Source organism: Corvus cornix, chromosome 19 (genome assembly GCF_000738735.6).
Source record: "Corvus cornix cornix isolate S_Up_H32 chromosome 19, ASM73873v5, whole genome shotgun sequence".
In the NCBI taxonomy this organism is placed as follows: Eukaryota; Metazoa; Chordata; class Aves; order Passeriformes; family Corvidae; genus Corvus; species Corvus cornix.
Genome location: NC_046348.1, coordinates 4,957,493 through 4,975,154, shown reverse-complemented (window position 1 = coordinate 4,975,154; position 17,662 = coordinate 4,957,493). Strand labels below are relative to the sequence as shown.

Below are 17,662 nucleotides of genomic sequence, written 5' to 3'. Positions count from 1 at the left end.
TGGTGTGTGTTCTCCTCCTGCAACCGCCGGTGGCCGCACGGGTGGCTCTGAAGTCGGAGCCAGCCCTGCCTCTGCTGCCATCCCCAGTTCCCCGCGGTAACTGGTCCCGCTGGTGCCTTTGTCTGCAGCGAGTCCTCCCGCCCGCCTGGGGGCGCTGTGGGGCCGGACAGCGGCATCGGGCGGAAGTGACGTTGGCGGAAGTGACGCGGCGGCCGCCATAGCAACGGCGGGATGAACGCGCCTCCGGCCTTCGAGTCTTTCCTGCTCTTCGAGGGCGAGAAAAAGTGAGGGGACACCCGGAGGCGACTAATTAAACCCTAATCAGACTGCGGGGGGCGAGGGGAGGGGGGAGCCCGGGCCTTTCTCCCCAGTCCCGCGCCCGCATGGATCGGTAACATCATCCCTTTATCCCATCCATCCCCTCAGGATCACCATCAACAAGGACACGAAGGTGCCCAACGCCTGCTTGTTCACCATCAACAAGGAGGACCACACGCTGGGGAACATCATCAAGTCGTAAGTTCAGGCGGGGAGCAAATTTGGGGGGAGGTTTGGGGCTTTTCCTCCCCTCGTTTCGCTGCTGTTTCGTTTTTTTTTTTAAATTTTTTTTTTTTTTTTATTCCCGTTGCAGGCAGTTGCTCAAAGACCCGCAGGTGTTGTTTGCAGGGTATAAGGTCCCACACCCTCTGGAACATAAAATTATCATCCGTGTCCAAACCACCCCTGACTACAGCCCCCAGGAGGCTTTCACCAATGCCATCACGGACCTGATCAGTGAACTCTCCCTCCTGGAAGAGAGGTTCAGGGTAAGTTCATTTTGTTCTTAAAACGATTTGGGCTTGTTATGATTAATCAAAGGGATGGGATCATCCATTAGAGCTGCTGGTTTTTAGGTTTATGTATTAATTGAAGCCACACTCTTTGTGTTGTTCAGCTGCTGTCAAAGCATGGCAGAGCCTGGCTGCTCTAATGTGTATTTATTTTATTTTTTTTTACTTCTCCTGCCATAACTGGGCCAGTATTTTCACTTCTCATCCCTTATGCTCAGTTTATTTATTTATTTAGCCCCTAAATTCTGAGATTTAATCTTCTTAATACTATTCAGACAAAACCAGGGGGACTGTGACTAAGAGCCTGCCTCTGATGTGCTGGCAAAAGGCTCCAGGGCACCCATTTGTAAATAAATTCTGTTTTTAATTTCAGTATTATTTTTCTGGTGGTGTAGAGGTTTCCACTGTGGGTTGTTGTGCTTCACAGAACAGTCAGGAATGTTTGAACATCCACCTCTGGCTCAGTAACAGCTCGTAGATGTGTGGTTTTGCTTTTGTTTTACAGGTTGCTATTAAGGACAAACAAGAAGGAATTGAGTAAACCCCCCCCCTTTGGAGCAGACTGTTACTTCTGAGGCAGAATGATGTGTCTGGTAGTTGGATGAAATATTTAAACCTCCCTTCATGGCAAATATTTTCCCCCTTGTCCCACTTCCGTTTAATTTCTGTCAGCAGCAGCAATATTTTGCATTTGTTTGGTTTTTTTAATAGCAGACAGGAACTTTGCCAAGAGGATAAATGTCATGTTGGAGTTGGTGGATAAGTCATTAAAGTGATTATTTGTTTTCTGATTGGAGCCTTAAGGCAAGTATTTGGTCTGGGCTGTTGGGGAGGTTGTTGTGGGTATGACTCCAGCTGTAGATGAACTCTCTGCTTTTCCTGCCAAAAACTCCAGGCACTGCCAAGTGAACTGGTATTTTGTTTTATTAAGTGTCATTTCTATAAAACAAATGCACAAATTGTGAAAACTTACAGTAAAAGAAAGCAGATGTTTACAATGAATCGATGAATTTTAACAAACTCTTACCTTGTTCATTTCGTCTTGCACATAAAGCTGGTCTAGAAAACGTTCATGGGCACATGGGTAACAGTCACTAATACTGCACTAGGTCAAAGCACGGGGATGAGACTGTGGCACAGGGCACTATGACTTCTTCCAGATTGCTGTTATGTTCACACTTGTCAGCACAACAAGGTAGGTGAAGGCAGGGTCTGCTACCACGTTGTTCACCAGGATTTCAGGAGGCTGCTCCCCGTTCACCCGCAGCTCCGGCCACTTGAGGATCTGTGGGGAGAACAGAGGGGTTGGTGGTGTGTCTGAGGGGGAGGTGGGTCCCTGGGGAACCTGAGGAAGAGGCTCTGCCCTGTTCTGAGGGGCTGGTGGAGCTGTGTGATATTCCTAAAGGGCCAGGGTTTAGTGCAGAGGGGCTTGAGCAGGGAGGGACGAGTGAAAACAGCTGCACCTCAGTCCCAGAGGAACAGGTTGGTGGCTTGGCAATGCACTTCCAAAGCCTGTGGAATCACAGAATTGTTGAGGTTGGAAAAGACCTCCCAGAGCATTGAGTCCAACCTGTGACCAGACCTTGGCACCCAGACCAGAGCTCTGAGTGCCACCTCCAGGGACGGTGACTCCACCATCTCCCTGGGCAGCCCCTTCCAATACCTGAAATCCCTTCCAGTGAAGAAATAACAGAACACTGGGTCACTTCATACCTCTGTCTAATGCAGCTCCAGACCAGTGGGTGAGAGCCTTTGGGAGTGTTTGTGATTGTCCTTTCAGAGGGACAGGCAAGGGAACAGTGATTGCCCCAAAGAGAACTGTCTCCAGAGGGAAATACTGGGCAGAAAAAGGGGGAGTGAGCCCTTTCCTGCCAGGGAATGTTCACTCTGGCTTCCCTCCCCTCCCTGGGGGATGTGGTGCCTGCACACCTGTGCTCCCCAGTTTAACCACTGTTTAGGGCCCTTCTAGGAAGAGCTGCAGGGGGTGACAGATTTGCTTTGCAGCTCCTCATTCCTGTCCCAGTGAACGGCCTTGGCCACGCTCTGGAGATTGCTTTTAATTGCTTGTGAGTGTCAGATGTGGAAACACAAGGCATGTTCTGGGATAAACCCGCTCAGGAGTGGGATCAGCTGCCCTGGCGTGGAAGGGAGGCCCCAAAGAGAACCTCAGACCTACCTGTGTGGGAGAGATCCTCCGCTCTGAGCGCTTTCCCTTGGCAGAGCCCCAGGCTGTGGTGTAGCTGGAGAGGTTGTACATCCACACACTGCCCTTCTCATCCCCACAGAACACGTACTCTTTTGCTGTGAGAGCAGAAGAAAAAGCTGGAAAACGAGTGTGGAGCTGGGAGTCTGTTCTGCTGTAAAGCAGAGATTCAGGAGAGCTGCAGGATCCCAATGGAGGGTGCCATATTTCAGCAAAATTCCCTTTCTGGCACAAAAATATTTATCTACCTTGCTCTGAAAGAACTCAATTCATTTGAAGATAAACCAGCTATCTTCAGTGTAGAAAAACTAGCCCTAAATGCTTTGGGATTTCTCCTGACCTTTTTTAGACTGGTTGTGGGAATTGCTGACCAGATCAGGTTTGTCTGTTCCTTGTCAGTCTCCAGCTGCCCAGTGTGTGACATCCCTGCCCACAGATGCACTCAGCATCCCAGTGCCTCCACAGGGCCCAGCCCTGAGCTCTGTGCTTTGAAAACCTGTGCAAGAAAGACCCCTCGACCCTCAGCTGTCCCCCCTTGGAGGGCAGATGGTGCAGCTGTAATTCTTTATTACACGTGTTATTTCCACCCAGCTGGTGCTGGGCTGAGGCTGCGCAGTGCTGGAGCTGCACTGCAGAGGGGAGGGCAGAGCTCCCTGATGGGCTCTGAGATCCAGGCCTCTGCTTCCAGCTCCAGGCTGCTCCCATGGATCAAAGGAGAGCCACGGACACCTGGGCAAAGCATTACCCAGGAAATGAGTGCTGCCTACCTGGGCAGGTGCTGAGTGTCAGGTAGGACATGTCTGTCGTGGACCACTCCAGCTCAGCCAGAATAACTGCAGACATTGTCCGTTGGCATCCTTTTTCCTTGGCATCAAAAGACCTGCTCCAGCTCCACAAGTATATGCATCCTGGTTTGGAGCTCTTGGAAACTGGGGATGAAAGGAAGGGAGAGACTGTGTCAGCTGCTGAGAAGCAAAATGCATCGAGACAGAGGTGGTCCATCCAGAATATGGCTTTTAAAGACATGGGATCTGATCCAGCAGCAACTGTTTCCACCTGCTTTACCTTATCTCAGGATAATTGGAGGTTGCAGAGAGATTTTTCAGTGCTATGCTTATGTTCCTGAGCTGCAGAACAAGCATAAGCTGTTCAGAAAGAGCTAGCCCATGATGGGAAACCCCCAGTTCCCCTGAAAAAAAATACTGTTGCTGCCAGCAGAAAGGGACTGTCCTCCCTTCCACATTGGCACTGCTTGGCCAAGTGTGCTCTCGGGGATGTGTCCAGCTGATTTCCAGTCCTGTCCAAGAACAGGTTTGCACTCTAGGCCACAATTTTGGGAAAGACATGTGACTCTGGGAGACAGCTCCATCCTGTGTAGCCTCCCCAAAGCTAAAGAAGAGGCTGTCACACCCTGCTCAGCCCCTCTGCTCGTTGTGCTGGCTTCACCCTGTGCACGCTGAGGTGCCCCACTGTTTTTGGGATTGGGCTGTTGTGTTTATACTCACCAACGACATCATCATTGAGAAAAGCCAAACCATCAACCCTGTGAGATGTTGTCATGCTTTCATCATCAGGAAACTGGAATATGGCTTCAAAAGGCCTAGAGCAGGGGGAAGGGTGAAATGAGCCAAGTCCTGAACAGCCACCCTTGAAAGGGCACCCGGGTGCAGAGCCCAGAAGGAAATTTGTGTATTAGTGAGTCTCTTGCCAAGCTCAGGTGAATTCCCCCTTGAACTTACACTTTTGTCACCTGGGTTTATTAATACAGCAGAAGCCTGTTTGCTCAAGAGCTTGCTGTTCCACTCCATCTCTTTTGCAGGCATCAGGGTTAGTATTTATCAGCAGGGCATGACTTTACTTGCTTCTTCCTCGTAATTTTTCCTGAGCTCCCACAGAGTGCCAGTTTCCTGGGTTACCTCATGTACCAGGAGCAGGGAAGGCCTCACTGTGAGACTGGAAATGGATCCAAAAATTTACGCTCCGTTACACTACCTGGAGATGACACGCCCTTAAGTTTTGGGGTATTGGATTACACTCCTGCAAAGCAGCCTGCAGCACCTGCAGACTGCAGCTGTCATGCAAGCTCTCAACAGTCCTTGAGCATGCTCCCATTTTTTCTGGCCACTCTGGGAAGGGGAGGATGTTTCAAGTTTGGAAGGACATGCTGCTTTTGCTCAGACCTCCTCAGTTAGAAATCAAGCCTTTGTTAGGACTATCTCTTCTTGTTACAGAAAGCAAATGCATGCCCCCAGCTTGTGGTTCTCACCTGCTTTTTTGTCCCTTATCCAGTTTTATGTTCCAGGCAAAGCAGCCATCTTCACAGCCTGCCAGCAGGTACTGCTCTGGGCAGGTGGGGACCAGGGCAATCCGGAGGGGGATAGAGGCTGTTTCCAGCACCAGCAGCTGGCTAAAAAAAAGCAGAGAACAAGCAGTTAAGTGGTGCTGTGACGTGATAGTTACAGGCTCCTGGACTGGCCACATCTGGTTTTTGAACCTTTACCTTGCTTTGAAATTGTAGTCACAGTCTGGAATCCCAATATCCCAGAGTGCAATTCGCTTGTCATAGGATGCAGCTGTGGAACACAGAAGAGAAGCAGGTAGTGACACCGCTGCTCATCTGGCTCTTCTCGTGCTAGCTGGCAATTCTGCCTGAGTCATAGTCACCCTCTAAGGCTGTGGCACCAGAGAGCTCATTAAAGCACAGCAGCAGTCCCCGAGGCTCCTGGCCCAGCACTTCCCAGACACTGTCACACATGCACAGTCAGTACTTTGTGTTCTTATCCTGTGCTCTAAGAGGGGCAGATAAAACAAAGTTTGCTTCCTGGTGTCCATTACTGAGTTGTGGCTTCACAAGGTCATTAGTTAGTGGCCCTCTGAGCTTGTTTCTGGTCAGGGCTTCTGGTGGAATCTAAAATATGAGCTCCAACCTCTACTCTCAGGCAGATACCACTTAATTCCACATATCCATGGCTTACTGTGTTCACGTCCACAACAGCTCCCATTGGGAAAGTTAGGCACTGACAAAGGGTGAGAAACATGTCACCAAGCTGATACACTGAAAGCAGAAACAGTTCTAAGAGATTACTCTGAGTAACCTGGACCCTCATCAGATGGCAGCCCTCAAACTCAGAGTTTGTTGGTGTCCTCTCCCCAAAAACAATGCAAAGATTCTCCCTTTATTACTCTAAATTTTTCTATGAAATATAACAAGCCTTGCTGTCCACACCATTATATGGCTGTGCTACCAACCTCCTTATCCCTTCTACCAACCTCTTTATCCTTTCCTCTGCTTCTGCTTTTGGCACTCTTGAGCTTCTTCTTAAAAAGTACTGCCTATTCTAAAAAACATTCCACTTTTAATGGATCATGTAGCACTCTAACCACTCCAGGATGTGGGTAATTGTAGGCAAGAGGAACAATGGGGTGCAGGTGTGGCCTGAATGGCTCTGTACCAACTGACTGTACAGCCTGACAATGCAGTTGCAATTTGTAACATGATGGTTCATTACCAGTCCACGAGCCACAGCCTCTGTGAGCCCTACCGTGTGTGGCACAGCTCTCCTTGACATCAGGACCTGAATAGAAATCTCTGACGAGGCATAGAACTCACATTAAAAAAAAAAAAATCAAAATCAATTAAGTGCATGGTTGGATAAAATGAAACCCAACAGCCCATAATAGGGTGCTGTGCTGGAGGAGAGTCATGCCACTGCCTGGCTCCCAGCTGCCTGCTCTGCCATTCTCCTTACTCATCCCTGTGGAACAGATCCACTCCTGGGCTTGTTTGTGGCTAATGTGTGTGTGACAGCCACCCTGAGAGCCACCAAGGGAGAAAGAGGAGCTGCTGCACCTCAGCTAAAGAGCCAGGCTCTGGCTGAAACAAGCTGTTCCTGCTGGAGATTGCTGCCACAGGAGAATAACAATGCTCTCTCCCTAATGTCCATGCCTTTTGTTCGTGTGTCCCTGCTTGCCCTGGTGACAATTCCCCCTGTTCAGGAAGCCCTGACTTTTCCACATCAGCACTAAAACTAGGGATTCTGAAGCTGACTTACTGAACAGGTGGGTCTCCTGGGTTGGGCTGAAGCAGACAGTAGCAATGGGCTTTTTGTGAGCCTTTATCTCTCCGTAGCAGAAGTCGGCTGCCACATGGATCAGTTTGACAATCCCTCTCCTCCCTGCAGCTGCCAAGATGTTGTGAGCTTTCTTGCGGTTGTCGCTGATTACCATCGTCAGGGTTGTCCATGCAACGCTGAAGAACTCCTGGGACAGAAGGAAAACAAGGCTGGGGTGACAGAGAACAGCCAGCAGGGTGGTGGCTGTCACCTCAGAGAAAAGACAACTGTCACAAGTGCTACTCAGGTGAAATGACACCACTATTTAAGATGGAGCATCAAAACTCAAAACAGCTCTCAGAAGAATGCAAACTACAGAAAGAGGATGTTTATTCCTCTGTGCTGTCAAGCAGGCTCAGCAGCCAGACACACCTGTGTGAGGACTGGCAAGCTGATCTCTTAAGCTAATAAAAAAATAAACCCAAACCAGGCGAAAAGGATGAGCATGATATATTTATTATCTATCTTCATCTTCTTAACATCTGTCCACACTAACACTTTCAGACCTCTTTGTAATATATATTATGCGTGTATGTAATTACTACTGTAATTACTACAGATATTCCCATTCAAGGCTTACCCTTCCCACTTGCAACCCACCTCTGTAGCCACCTTATACTTTTTCAGCACCGTCCCTGTCTCACAATCAATCAGACAGACAGATTCCCCTCCACAGGTTGCCACAGTTCTGGAGGAGCTCACAATGGGATCTGAAAGAGGAAAATAATTCGTGAGAAGTTCCCAACTTCAGGGATAACACATGAAGACTGCAGCTTATCACTGCCTGGTGCTCTCCCAGTCTCCTGTTTTCAAAATCAATGGAGAAATATGTAAGCAAGTCTCTTCCTGACAACGGAGACTACGGCTTGAAGGAGCAGGGGTCTAAGGCATGGAGTCCGCTGGGATTCCAGAGCCAGGTGGTTCTGGGAATCCTGCAAACCTCTTTAAGAGCTCACCTTTCCTGGCTCCAGAGTCTAGCACTGGCTCGAAGACACAGGACCAGAGCTGCGTTTTAAAATCCTCGCGGCTGTTGCCTTTACTGTGACACTGAAGAAAATGCAATGGCTCTGCACTGACATCCTCCTACAATAAACCATCCACATTTAGAAAATTCATTCCCCTGACACGGTTTGCCTGTGATTGCCTTGACAGAACTCTCTACTGAACACAGCAATCTGAGTTAAACTCAAGTATTTTTCAGCCCTTCTGTGCTACGGAGAAGAGGAGAGACTGAGGTGCCACAATGCTCAAGAGTCCTAAAGCAGCAGGGAACTGTTTAGCAAAGATGTGCCCAGCAGACCCCAGCAGAGAACCCCATTTCCTACTGCAGAGAAGTGTGAAAAACCCTTTAGATCCCCACTGGCCTGAGCTGAGGGGGAAACACCTTTCCCCATGCAGCCACTGGTTTGAGCTGAGAGCAAGGCTTGCCAGTCCCATTTCTAAGCACAGGCTTTCAGTGCACCACCTCAGAGCGCTGGTCCGTCCATCCCCCAGAGGGGATTCACTGGCGTCTCCTGGGGGTGCCTTCTCTCCCTTGATGCCTCTGAGAGATTTAAAACAATGACAAAAAAACCAAACCAAAACTCACAATTTATTTGGCCAACTATGAGCTCCAAGCTCTGTGCAGAGCTCTGAAGAAACCTGAAGGCAGCTCCTCCCACTAAACCAAGAGGCCCAAAGTCAGTCCCAAGGGGGCTGATGGACATACCTTGCGCTTGGAATTCTTCACTGGGGTCAAGGTAACCACGCCGTTGTCCTGCTCCTGGCTTTTCTGTTCCCCTGTCATCTGGCTGGATCTTCTGTTGCTTTGCCCCTTGGGAAACTGCTCTCCATTCTTCTGTGTCCCTTCAGCTCCCTGCTCAGGGGTTGCCTCCTTGGCTGGTTGGTTCGACGTTCTCGGTTTGTCAGGAGCTGGGTCATCCTCCACGTGACTGGATTTTCTGGGATTAACTGCAGCCTCCTCCTTGGTGCTTGCCTGGGACTTGGACCTCTTGTTTCCAGGGCTTGATTTTGAATGATTTCTTTTCCTCTTGCTGGGTGTTACTGTGACCTATAAGGCATGTTGTCATGTTGTCAGGTTCTGCAGAAGGTTTTTAGCTTCCCCGAGAAGTGCAGATAATTTGTAAGCCAGAGATATTAATTATTCACATGCAAGTACCCTCCCACGGTTACAGACTGGGTTCCAGGAATCAGCTAGCCCAGAGCTGCAGGGTTCCTAGAGGCAGAAGCTAATGAAAACCACACAGCCAGCCTCATTTTCAGCTCCCTTCCCTCGTCTCAGTTATTTGCAATCTACATAAAATGTGGAAAAACAAATCTGGCCCGTGGACCACAGGGGTTCAGTCTGCAGCCATTTCCAAGCAGGCAAACACCAGCAGAGTCTGGCCAGGCATCAGCCCAGTTCTCTAATTAAAACATCCCTTCCTAGAGGAGAGGTGGAGTGAGCAGGACTGCACTCATGGAATGTTTCAGGTCTCCTATGAGAATGGAAGCTCTCTCCTCTCACAGAGCAGCTCAACCTTCGCATTTCTGGGAAAGCTTCAATCTGGCTGTAAAGAAGGAGCCTGAGCTGTTGGATACAGGCTGGAGCCTGAGACTACCCCTGTGGTTAGCAAAGGGTCATAAATGTGAACTGACAAGAGCTATTGAATTCTCAGGAAACAGAAAGAACATTGCTAATGTAACTGGAAAAATCACCTACCTGAGCCACATCCTCTGCAGCTTCCCTGGGGCTTTCTGTGCTTTCTTCCTCATTCTCATCCATCTTTTCCTCTGTTTCAGTATCGGAGTTTAACTCCAGACCTAGTGAGTATGCCAGAAACTCTTCTGCAATCATTTTCACCTGAGAAGCAAATACGTGGATATGTTAAAAAAGAAAGAAAAAAAAAGAGGACAAAAAAGCCACAGCATGTCAAGCTCTGATGTGTCATGGCACAAAGAGCTGCTTTGCTGGGTTTTTAATACTGCTCCCTCTATTCTGTGTGAATTTCACAAGTGGTGGAGGAGTCCCCAGCTGACATTACACGACCCAAGAACTTCTCTTTGTCATGGGCATCCAGAGCACACAGCTGTGGAAACAACAGCACAGCAATAAAACAAGACAAAGGAGAGATGGAAGCCTCAACTGTGTGTATGAACATACAAATAAAACAAATGTTACAAACTAAATGGTGTCTTTCCCCACTGGGAGCAACTACACTTCTGTCATTATCTTTTCTCTTCCATCAAGAGTAAAGGTTGCCATTAAACTAATTTTCAAAAAATTAAATATTAAGGATACTGCAGTCTGGTTAATTAGTACAAGTATCATTATTGCTTATGAATTAAAAACCGATGTTTAATGATAACCATTTCAACTTGGTGCTTCTGTAACTGCTTAACAAAGCAGTGAAGAAAAAGTGATACCACTTGTCTGCAAGAGCACCCAAATCCATGGAGTGTTTTAATCCAATCCATGCAGAACCAGGAGCAGGGTCCTTGCCTGAAGAGCAGGAGGGTGAGTGGGATGTGACCTACCCGCCAGCGGGTGAACTCGCTGAGTGAGCTGGGTCCATACACCACATTGGTCTGTACTGACTTCAGGAACTTCTTCTTGATGGACTTCACCTGCTCAGCTGTGTATTTCTCAGGGAGTTGGTCACGGAAGAATTTTTCCCAGTGAGCAGTAACCTAGGCAGAAAGACTGAGTTTATCCAACAGAAAAGCACAAGGGAACTTGTGAAAGCATTTGAGAAGTGGCCAACCTTGAGTGCTGCACCCTACGTGATGGCACCACTTTAATTTAATTATTCACGTTCAAATGACCACTTCAGCTAACAAGAAAGTCAGTTCCTCTGAACCAGGCTGGAGTGAGTGTGGCTCAGCAGGCATTGTCAGCATGGACCCATTTAGAGATACCTGGGCTCCAAAAGGCTGCTGAACTACAGGCACAACCACGTGGATGCTCACCTGTCAGCACAGTTTCCCATCGGAGTTTCTGGTGGGCAGTAACACATCCATCAGCATTTGGACCCAACAGACGTTTTTACATTGAGGCACAGGACTAAGAACTGGGCAGGCAAGTACCAATAACATCAGGGAAAGGCATCAGGGCCCAAACACCACGAAAAGAACAGCACAGGGGGAAGAGTTTGGTGTCTCATTAAACAGCCAACCATGATCAGTTGTCTGGGTAAGAGGCTGAGCAGCTCTCAGAGAGACCCCTTGAGATACACAAATATTACACATACAACACTCAGCACAACAAGACATCCCGGTCTTCAGTATTTGATTTCTCCCCCCTGCTACACAGAAGGAATTAAGAAGATCAAGTAACTAGAATACAAATGGTAAGAGAAGTAATACACAAAAGCAATCAGCCAACCAAACCTTTTTCATAACTGAACAATAATTTTGCTTAAGATCACAACAATGCCTTGTGGGGACAATCTGTCAGGAGCTAAACTGTGTAGACAGATAAGTGAAAATAGAGTTCTAAACATTCACAGCTGAAGAAGAAAGAACAAATCCTTGCTCCTGGTGTATGCTGGAAAAAGCAAGATTATCCTGAGCTTGGTTTTGTGCTCCCCATTCCTGGGGCCTGGACAGTAACTTAAATTAGATGGGGAGGTGTTTGCAGCTGTTCTGGCAGCACCAGGTTTCTCCCATTTCTGAATGATGCTCAGAGTAACCTGAAAAACTACAGGATCAGACAACAGACCTGTCTGGCCCTGCTCCTGTCACCTAAACCAAAGGCAAATTGGCTGCACAGAACAGGTAGAGCAGATGCCAGCAGTGACCAGAGAAAGCAGCAGTAAGACATTTCCTGAGTGGCTCATTCTGCAGGCTGGGCTCAGACCATACCACAGGTATTGCAAACCACTTGAAGCTTGTCTGCAGCTCTGCCACTCCACTGAGCACAGGATTTAGTTATTTCTCAGGTGTTTGGAGGTTAAGGAAATATCCCACATCTTACCTTGCTGGTGAGCTTACGGCTGTTGACACGCCTCACATGGTTGGCCAGTTTGGTTATGTCCTTGCCATTGAGCAGACGAAGATTTTGCAAAAGAAACATTACTTTATAGTCATCATTGAGCTAGAAAGAGAAAACATTGGAGTTATAAAAGTTGTACACGTGGTACTTGCTTTACCTTTAGTCCTTGATTAAAATACAGCCTATATGAAAATGATATATTTCGTAAGGAAAAGCCATTTCATAACATCTCCTCAGGATTTTCAACTTGAATTTCACCTTTCAGCTGTGAATTAATGTTCTCCTGTGAGCTGGGATCTTAAACTGCAGACAGAGCTGCCCAGCCCTCAGGCAGTGCTAGCATCCAACACAAGGTGGGGGCTGTGTAACTGCTCATCTGCTGGGCCTGAGTGCAAGACTGGGAGCTCTGTTCATATCCCTTAACTCTTTACACAGGGGAAGGCCTGTCCTGCCTCCAGTCAAGGAATTCCAGCAGGAATTCCTTGGGTCAGATGCATTTTAAGTCAGACAGTTCACCATACAGCCACACATATACTGCCATTGTGCAACAGCAAATAAGCATGTGGGGATGGTGAGTGGCTGATGCCAGTTTACAGCACAAGTAAAATCAGTTTTGGATGTTTAACTTGTACAGTCAGCAGATCCTCTTGGGAGAAGTCGAAACCTAAACCAGATTAATCACCAAGTTTAAACCCTCATCAGAGGGCCGAGGCTGCTCTTCCAGAGCACAAAGGGCAGTAAAACTAAGACAGATATTAGGAAATAAAACTAACATTAGATATTAGGGAAAAACTCTTTGCTGTGAGGGTCATGATGCATTGGCACAGGTTGCTCAGATAAGCTGTGGCTGCCCCATCCCTGGGAGTGTTTAAGACCAGGTTGGATGGGGTTCTGAGCAACCTGGTCTAGTGAAAGGTGTCCCTGCCCATGGCGGGGGGTTGGATCAAGATGAGCTTTAAGGTCCCTTCCAAACCAAACCATTCTGTGTTTCTGTAAGAAGGACATCTCTACACAATCATTACCATATTTTACACAAGTATGAGCATAAAATACTGTGCCTGATAAGCCATCTAAGATGGGACTTTGGTCTAGAGAATCAGGAGTTCAAGACACAGATTTTAATATCTGAGTGGTTTTGGGCAAGTCACTTCTGCAGACTGAGAAACAGTGGCACAAAGTGGTTAAATGTGGCACGAAGGCTGGCTGCTTTCTCCAATGCCCTTCCACTTGCTGCCCAAGAACAATATATAAGAGCTTTGCACAACTGCTGTTTGTTTGCCTCTCTGTTTAGTGTAAGGAGGGGGGTAACTCACTGTCAAGTACACATTGTTCTCGTAGGTCAGCTCCTCAAGCAGAGGGAACTGTTTCAGAGCAGTTACATCTTCCAGCTTGTTATTGTTGCAGTTCAGGACACGTAGATCGGGCAGGGTTAGGCTGTTGGGGAATTTGTCCAGTAAATTATCAGAGAGATCAAGTTTCTGCAGGTGCCTCAGGCGGGAAAACAAACGTGGGTCTAAGTCTCCAGTCTTCAACTGCAGCTTGGACAGGCTGAAAATAAAAAAAACCCCATGAACTATCTGCAGCTCACTGGAACAACAAATGCTGATTTCACAGGATACAAAGTCCCACCTGGTGGCACCTCAGTCCAGCACAACTCACTGGGTACATCTGACCAAACCTGCTTTTTCTGGCAGCAGCATTCTGGATTGTGAGCACACTGTGGGGAAGCCGATGTGTCTGAGCTGACACCATCAGAGACTCAGGTGTGTCAAAGTACAACTAGCCTGCAATTCAGATAATCTCCTAGGGGTAACTGAGCTGGCTGGGAGCAGTGAATTACCAGAAAAAGTTATTTTATAGAAAAAATTACTACACCTCTAAGAGGTTTGGTATTTTGTTCCTGTGCAATGTTGATTCAACAAAACAAGCTGTGGCAATTCAAGACACTTACTACCCTGTCCACAGAATGTACTACATTCATTATTTCACAGTTCAGGCCAAGTGCAGAGCATGTTCCCAAATAATTTGGCTGTTTTCAAAGAACTAACTTGACCAAAAAAGTGATTTTTCCATTTCTTTTATAGCGAGTTTTGCTGCAAAAACTTCCAATGATAAATGTGAATATAAATGAAATCTACTTAAATCCCAAGACTGCCACCAAACCAGAAGAACTCTGTCCTGGAAAGAGGAAGTGGTACAATATTGATGAGGGGAAAAGAAATATCCCTGCTCCACAAGAAAGTGAAAAGTACCTTTTATAAGCAGGGTCATTTATATTGGGTTAGATCGTTTAGGTGAGCTCCAAAGGGAGGTTCCAGTCCTGGCAGCCATCTCGTGAGGGCACAAGCTTGAGCTCCTTTAACAAACAGAATCTCTGTCTCTAATGATTAGTTAAAAAAATAGACTTCTAGATATTAATGAAGTGTGAATAAATGAGGCAAATAAATCCAGGAAGCAAGATCCTTTCTCCTTCACTTGCCATCTCAGAAGTGTAACCAGCCAGCCAGAGCTGGTAAGAAAGGTTGAGGAGAACCCAGCTGGCTGCAGAGCTGTGGCTGTGGTGTCATTTTGGGGAGAAACTCAACGGTGTTCCCCAAATAGACTTTCTGAAATATGACCCTTCAACATCGCAGTACGAAGCTGCATGGAGAAGGCCACACTCCAAAAATCCACATCTCCCCATCACTGTGTTACCCAGATTACTGCAGCTGATACTCCTCAGAGAAATGTTTAAGTTTCTCTCTAAAAATAATGATTTTAGCACAAGGCAAACTGAAAGAAATAACTTTAAAGAGTACATGTGAAACCCAAACCCCCTGACATCAGCAACAAAAACAACAAAGGCGCCAGCCAGAAATTGGCCAGCTGAGTCACTTGGATTGGCCAGGTCTGGAACAGTGAAATTCCACTGTGTTAAACATTTGGAAAGATACATATTTGCAATGACCTCTGTTCAGGATCTGAGTGACAAAACTGTTTCTATTGGTTTTTAAGTGTTTCAGAGTTTATTCTCTCCCTCTGCAATGTTTGAGGTACTAGGATAACTGGATTTAGAGGGGATGGAAAGTGATGGAGGGAGAGGAAAATGGAAAGGAAATAATGTAAAAAATACTTTAAAAACCCTCTCAAATCTATGCTGGAAGATTCTCTTATTCACATTAAGCAATTGCTAGCAAAGATACAAGGGCTTTGGGGGTAGGGATGATATCTTGGGGTTAGGAAATCAGGATCCAGCCCTGAGCAGTTTCACAAAATAGAAATGGCAAAAAAGGGTAACATCTGCCAATAACCTCCCTAGTGAATGCAGTGCCACCAGTGCTCACTGCTCCTGCACTGGAAACGCCATCTCAGTTCTGTGCTTGGGATCTGTTTCTCTTTTTTCAGTAAAAAAGAGAAGAAAAGGGGAAGAAAGAGAGAAAAAGGAGATTGTCCAGCTTGAATTAATCTGGAATTTTCCATGGGCCTGTCTGTACTTACTTCAGGGTCTCGATCTTTCGAAGCCTCGTAGATCTTGGAACTGCCCTTTCCAAAAGAAGTTCTGTAGTAATTTTGGACATTTTTAATCTCCACCCCGCTGCTGGAATCACTAATCAGTCAGCTGTAAGATGTCTTCTGGTTACCTTCCTGGTAAAACAAATGGGAATAAGAGGAAATGCTTTCAACAGCTCCAAAGGCAGAAAAAAAAATTTATGAGGTTATCTACTGTTTTTGCTGCTGTGTTGGAAGTCACCTTTGTTACTTGGCTGAAATGAATATGGCAAAGACTATTATTAGACTGGGCACAGGCTCCCAACACGCTGATCCAATCCATCTCCAAAACAACAGGGATACATCCCATGGCTGTTGGAGTGACAGACTTGCTGCAGGTGAAAGCTGTCCATAAGTGATGGCACTCAGGATCAGGACAGCACCACAGGTACCTGTTTGTGCCTCTCCTGGGCTCTGCTCCAGGAATTCCAACACTCTTTCAAACGAACAGCAGCAGTAAGAGTCAACACACCTGCTGTGAATGTCTTCCTCCCAAGAAAGTGACACTGCGCTCACTGGCCTGACCAGCTGGACAGACTCTTGGCTGACGGCTTCTAGATTGCCAAAAATTTTGGAAAACTGAATTAATCAGCGGAAATTTAAACACCCACCAATCAAGGACATCATTTCCTCACCAAGGAAAAAGAAAATCAACAGCATTCTGTGTGTTGTTGTTGATTAACTGATGTTTCAGTACACACACACACACACACACACACACGGAGGGATACACCAATATTTGGAATAACAATGCTGACAGAGTCAAAAAATTGCCATGAAATTACCGGTTCAGGGGTTACCACTCTTCCTGACACAGATTCCAAGAGAGGGAAATAAAAGAGAACAGAGCTCCAAGGCTGGGCTCGCTCCTGTCTTTCTGTGTTAGATCAATGCTGCCTAAATGCAACTCTAGCACATCGTGAGGAGCACATGGGGCACTGAGCCGTCCTTGGGTTTGCTTTCAGCAGCACCACACACCTACAGCACCTGCAACAATTTGTGGTGAGCAACGGGGCACTACAATATTGTATACACTGAAATATTGTATAGCCTGAAATATTGTATACAAGCACAAAGAGCTGAACTGAAAACCAGTTTAAACAGCAGCTGTTTGGGATTTGATCCTTCAAGCGACAGTGCTCTTGCTGCGAGCCCAACCACAGGGTCAGGCTGACCCAAGCAAACCTCCATAAGATCTTGTGCCTATAATAAAAATGTGTCACCAGTGACTGTGGATGTTCCCATCGCCCTCTCTTTGCCACACTGACACCCCAGACACAGCTGTGACACGGCGGGAGCTGCACGGAAGGCCAGACACGGCAAATCCCATTCCCACAGCATCACGGGTGATGCTGCAGAGAGAACACTCGGTTACCCCGGGGGCTGGTGAACCCTGGGGTTCTTTCAGTGCGAACTGACCCCCTCCTGCCCCACCGCAGCTCTCGGGATGGAGCCCCACAGCCAAGCATCCCCCTGACCTGAACGTGTTTATTCAGAGCTGCCCTGCACCGCCCGGCTGGCGCAGCCCCTGGGCCGCGATGCCCCGGGGATGGCAAGGCCACGGATGCCGGGATATCCGCCCACGCTGGGCCGCGGGGTATCACCGGCTGCGGGCGCAGGCCGCGGCTCCGCCCGTGGGCAGGGCCGGACAGGGCCGGGCGGGGCAGGTGCGGCCCCGGCCCGAGGCCTCGCCCGTCACCGCCGTCTCCGGACACCGAGCGCCGCTGGGGACGGCGCCGGCCGCGGCCTGAGGCGCCCCCGCGGGGCGTGCTCCGCGCGCCGCGCCTACAACTCCCAGCGACCCCCGCGGCGCTGAACAACGGCGCGGTGCCCGGGAGCGCCGCGGGGGCTGCTGGGAGCGCGAGTCCGCCCGCACCCCCCCCTCCACTCCCGCTGCCCGGCCGCGCGGCCTGCGCCCAGCCCCGCTGCCCTCACCTGGAAGCGACCGGGGAGGAGGAAGAGGAGCCGGGGAGGAAGGAAGGGCGGGAGGAGGAGCGGGAGGGGGGGGCTGTGTCCT

General features: G+C 48.2%; 2 protein-coding genes across 6 annotated transcripts; one reads left to right on the top strand and one right to left on the bottom strand.

The window, feature by feature from the left end:
- Nucleotides 1-177: 177 nt before the first annotated feature.
- LOC120411001 (DNA-directed RNA polymerase II subunit RPB11-a) lies at nt 178-1,832 on the top strand. Its single transcript, XM_039562646.1, has 4 exons — nt 178-284; nt 427-516; nt 632-806; nt 1,336-1,832. Exons 1-4 carry the CDS (start codon nt 232-234, stop codon nt 1,369-1,371), a joined length of 354 nt encoding a protein of 117 aa, XP_039418580.1. The 5' UTR covers nt 178-231; the 3' UTR covers nt 1,372-1,832.
- LRWD1 (leucine rich repeats and WD repeat domain containing 1) lies at nt 1,737-17,624 on the bottom strand. Of its 5 annotated transcripts, XM_039562638.1 has the most exons (17): nt 17,124-17,269; nt 16,118-16,199; nt 15,595-15,741; nt 13,431-13,665; nt 12,100-12,219; nt 10,662-10,814; nt 9,847-9,987; nt 8,854-9,195; nt 8,102-8,228; nt 7,746-7,855; nt 7,086-7,293; nt 5,534-5,606; nt 5,300-5,440; nt 4,539-4,633; nt 3,801-3,962; nt 3,007-3,131; nt 1,737-2,115 (listed from the first exon to the last, which is right to left on the bottom strand). In XM_039562638.1, the coding sequence occupies exons 3-17, from the start codon at nt 15,672-15,674 to the stop codon at nt 1,975-1,977; spliced, it is 2,253 nt and encodes a 750-aa protein (XP_039418572.1). In that variant the 5' UTR covers nt 15,675-15,741; nt 16,118-16,199; nt 17,124-17,269; the 3' UTR covers nt 1,737-1,974. The 5 variants fall into 5 exon arrangements, with proteins under 5 accessions (XP_039418572.1, XP_039418571.1, XP_039418574.1 ...); XM_039562637.1 differs by lacking the exons at nt 16,118-16,199; nt 17,124-17,269 and adding an exon at nt 17,581-17,624; XM_039562640.1 differs by lacking the exon at nt 16,118-16,199.
- Between the last annotated feature and the right edge of the window lie 38 nt (nt 17,625-17,662).

Coding starts and splice junctions, on each gene's coding strand:
- LOC120411001 (XM_039562646.1), top strand. CDS start 232: ATGAACGCGCCTCCGGCCTTCGAGTCTTTCCTGCTCTTCGAGGGCGAG. Junction 285..426: donor CTCTTCGAGGGCGAGAAAAA/GTGAGGGGACAC, acceptor CCATCCCCTCAG/GATCACCATCAACAAGGACA. Junction 807..1,335: donor TCCTGGAAGAGAGGTTCAGG/GTAAGTTCATTT, acceptor TTTGTTTTACAG/GTTGCTATTAAGGACAAACA.
- LRWD1 (XM_039562637.1), bottom strand. CDS start 15,674: ATGTCCAAAATTACTACAGAACTTCTTTTGGAAAGGGCAGTTCCAAGA. Junction 9,196..9,846: donor CTGCAGAGGATGTGGCTCAG/GTAGGTGATTTT, acceptor CATGCCTTATAG/GTCACAGTAACACCCAGCAA. Junction 2,116..3,006: donor GGAGGATCTCTCCCACACAG/GTAGGTCTGAGG, acceptor TTCTCCCCACAG/ATCCTCAAGTGGCCGGAGCT.